This window comes from Apaloderma vittatum, unplaced genomic scaffold, assembly GCF_000703405.1.
Source record: "Apaloderma vittatum isolate BGI_N311 unplaced genomic scaffold, ASM70340v1 scaffold45123, whole genome shotgun sequence".
Classification (NCBI taxonomy): domain Eukaryota; kingdom Metazoa; phylum Chordata; class Aves; order Trogoniformes; family Trogonidae; genus Apaloderma; species Apaloderma vittatum.
In genome coordinates, this window is record NW_009708320.1 from 192 (window position 1) to 3,924 (window position 3,733).

Below are 3,733 nucleotides of genomic sequence, written 5' to 3' on the forward strand. Positions count from 1 at the left end.
AATAAATGGCAGTTTTTGTTAGACTTAATATTCAGATTGACCCAGGAACTTTTACTTGGAAGTTTGGTAGCATGGCCGTTTTTTCGTGGTTATCAGAGGCTTAATCTCTATGCACAGCTGCCTGTGGGCTTGACAGCACTTTGTTTCATAGCAGAAGCAGACATGCCTATCTACAGTGTAGGCCTGTCAAACGCATACAGTGAAAATGCATATTTTTATTTGCAGGTACAACATGCAAGTAAACAAATTGCCGCTGATAAGCAATACAAGGGTATCATCGATTGTGTAGTCCGTATTCCAAAGGAACAAGGAGTCCTCTCTTTCTGGCGAGGAAACTTGGCGAATGTCATTAGATACTTCCCGACTCAAGCTCTCAACTTTGCCTTCAAGGATAAGTATAAGCAGGTGTTCTTGGGAGGTGTAGACAAGCACACTCAATTCTGGAGGTATTTTGCTGGTAACCTGGCTTCTGGTGGTGCAGCTGGAGCCACTTCCCTCTGCTTTGTCTACCCTTTGGATTTTGCAAGAACCCGTTTGGCTGCTGATGTTGGGAAAGCTGGCGCAGACAGAGAATTCTCTGGTCTAGGGGACTGTCTAGTCAAAATTACCAAGTCTGATGGTCTGCGTGGCTTGTACCAAGGGTTCAATGTCTCTGTTCAAGGCATCATCATCTATAGAGCTGCCTACTTTGGGATCTATGATACAGCAAAAGGTAACATTTTGGAGGTGATCTGGTAAACTTCTTTTCAGAATTATATTGCCTGTTTATGTCTGTTCTTGGATGTTATTCTGTGTCTGTAGTAACAGTGTGAGCGTGGAGGTGGAGGGGGGTATTGGTGCCAGCACTGGTGAGATAGCAGTCGGTGTTGAGTGTAAAACTCGGGCACATGTTGATGGCAGCTACTCTCAAGTACTCCTTGCTTTGTTCTTAATTTCCTAATGCCATCAAAGCATGTTGATAACGATACACAATTATAGTAAGTACCTTTCTATTCAGTTATTTTCTGCAGTTATGTTAGACCAATTCAAGTATGTTTAGCAGAATGGGATTGAGCAGTGCTTTTGAAATGCACTTGTGTAAGTTTCATGCTTGGGCACAGAAGTTATTAATACTAGCATGTAGTTTATAACGTAATTCAAAGGAACAGTGACTTAGTTTAGTGACATTTATTTCTAAACAGTGTAGGGAGTACCTAGATTTCTTCTCCTGTCAGTCTGAAAAGAATCCTGGGCTCATATATTACCTGTTTTGATCACTGAGAAGAACACAGTCTGAATTTCCTGAAGTGTGTTTCTGTATTACTTCAGCATGTTATCAGGTGTCTTGTTGCAATTTCAAAGTATGTTTTTTACATCATGTCATAGTAGTTTGAGTAGTAAAGTAGCTGTCATGCAGTGAGTGAACTGGAGGAGGATGTACAAAATAAAAAGCTAATTACTTTTTTTTATCGCAGGCATGCTCCCAGATCCCAGAAATACTCATATTGTTATCAGTTGGATGATTGCCCAGACGGTGACTGCTGTGGCTGGTGTGGTCTCCTATCCTTTTGATACAGTGCGGCGTAGAATGATGATGCAGTCAGGACGCAAAGGAGGTAAGCTGTTAATTTCTGTGATTATTAAGCAGCATTAGCAAGATGGAGTTCTAGTCATCCCTCAGCACTTACAGTTCCTTGTTCCATAAACTCATTGATATGATATGAGGAGATGCAGTAGGGCTCAGCTTGGGGTATTTGTCAGGAATTATGCTGGGGACTTTTCTGTATATAATATGAAGTGTCCCAATGACGGTGGAATTGTCAAAAAGAAGGGTTAAATTTTTTTTGTGACTTAGCTTCCTGTCTGCTTGCCTAGTTATTAAAAGCTATTCTGTTGCCTGAACTAAGTATCATATTATGTGAAAATGTGGATTTGGACACCCCAAAGTAGCTAGAGAAGTGAAGTAGGGCAGTTGTTAAGATCTTGGATAGAATTACAGGAGCTAAAAATGACTCTTTGCTCTTTTTCTACAGCCGATATCATGTACTCTGGAACAATTGACTGCTGGCGGAAGATCGCAAGGGATGAGGGAGGAAAGGCGTTCTTCAAGGGTGCATGGTCTAATGTTCTCAGAGGCATGGGGGGTGCTTTTGTCCTTGTGCTGTACGATGAATTCAAGAAAGTCATTTAAACAGCCTAACTAGAATTGGAAATCAAGTTGAGCAGATCATGTAGAATAACTACCATTATGGACCATTGACCTTCAAGAAATTCCTGTGAGTCTTATTTATCGGAGCCAGATGATACTTGTAGATGGGGCTAGAAACTGACGTAGAGAACTGATCCACTTCTCAGTAACATGTATGAAAACACTGAATCTGGCAGTTCAGTGTGATAGTTTTTTGTGATTTTTTTTTTTTTTTTTTTTTTTCCCCAGTGGTGAGGAGTGAGAGGCATTGTTTCTGGGTCCAAAGTGGCTGGGTCCAATTTAGGCAGAAAAAAAATGTTTGCCTGTGGATCAGTCTCCAGTTTCAAGTCCTGTCTTCTAGGACCATAAAATTGTATTTGAAAGTACTTGCTAACAAATCATGTTCTTTTCCACATGTACCGAAGCACTATGTACCATTTTGCACAGCTGAACATCTAGCAATTTTGTTCTTAAATTGGGGCATTCTGCTGTAAAACAATAAACATACTTACTCTATCTGTGTTGAAATTATTGTATAAAAGCTTTAGGAAAGCCTCTTTTGTTGGAAAACTTGTTTCAGATAATGGTTCCTCTGATATACACTTACACTGCACTCTGTAACAGAATAAGCTTGATTTTTTTTAAAAAAAAATAAATAATTGAATGTGACAGCTTCAGGGGGGTGGGGAAGCATGGGTTTTGCTAATAGAAACTACTCCCATTCTTTGTGCCTGGTAGCATATGATGGGCTGCTGCAAGTGGCTTTTTGCATGATTATTAGAAATTGATCTGCATCTTCTCATATTTAAAATGGGGGGGTTTATGCTGTTGTGCCAGGGGAACCCAAAGTCTCAAGGATGGTCAAAACATAATACTCTTGCCCTCATTATAACAGCCTAAAATGAAATAATTGTGTGGCTTTTTAAAAAGAAATTGGTAAGGAAAAACCAACATGGCATTCATGCAAAAACCCAGGAACCTAGTAAATGCCTTCAACTTCTGAGTAACTGATGTATTGTATTCTTGCTGCTATTTGGAAATACTGATTGTGCCATTCAAGATGCTGTTTGGCCTGATCTGTAGCAGTGTTCAGTACCTCTGTGGAAGGTGTATTTAATCTGAAATGAGGCTCATTCTAAGAGATGTGGAGTTCGTGGGTTGTGTTAGAAAGGAATACGTGTGCTTCTGTGTAGCTGTAAAATAATAGATCAAGGTAGGTCGGCCTTCAATATTAACTGATTGATGTCTGGTTCTGGGGCTTGTCAGAAAACCAAAACCAGACTGAATAATTTCTCATACTGTTATTTGAGATAACGTAATACCTATGTGCCGTTCTTCATATGTATATAACCTTTTGTACTTTGTAATTGCAAAGATGTGGTGGGGGGACTAGTAAAGGAAAGCGAGATGTTCATCTTCCAGTCATGTTTTTAACAACTCATCCCTGTATCTTGGGAAACAAGCAGTGTGTCACTGAAGGCTGAGCTGTCTTGAGTTCTTTTGTGTGCCTTCTGAGGTCGCTATTCAAGATGAAGGATTTAACTACTTGGCTTTGGCTGATTATTA

General features: G+C 40.0%; 1 protein-coding gene across 1 annotated transcript; it reads left to right on the plus strand.

Annotated features, from left to right (window-relative positions):
• Positions 1–225: 225 nt before the first annotated feature.
• On the plus strand, positions 226–2,700 carry LOC104269383 (ADP/ATP translocase 3; the record flags this gene model as incomplete). Its single annotated transcript, XM_009866502.1, has 3 exons — positions 226–712; positions 1,455–1,595; positions 2,013–2,700. Coding segments are annotated over 3 exons (786 nt in total), but the record flags the coding sequence as incomplete, so codon positions are not given.
• Between the last annotated feature and the right edge of the window lie 1,033 nt (positions 2,701–3,733).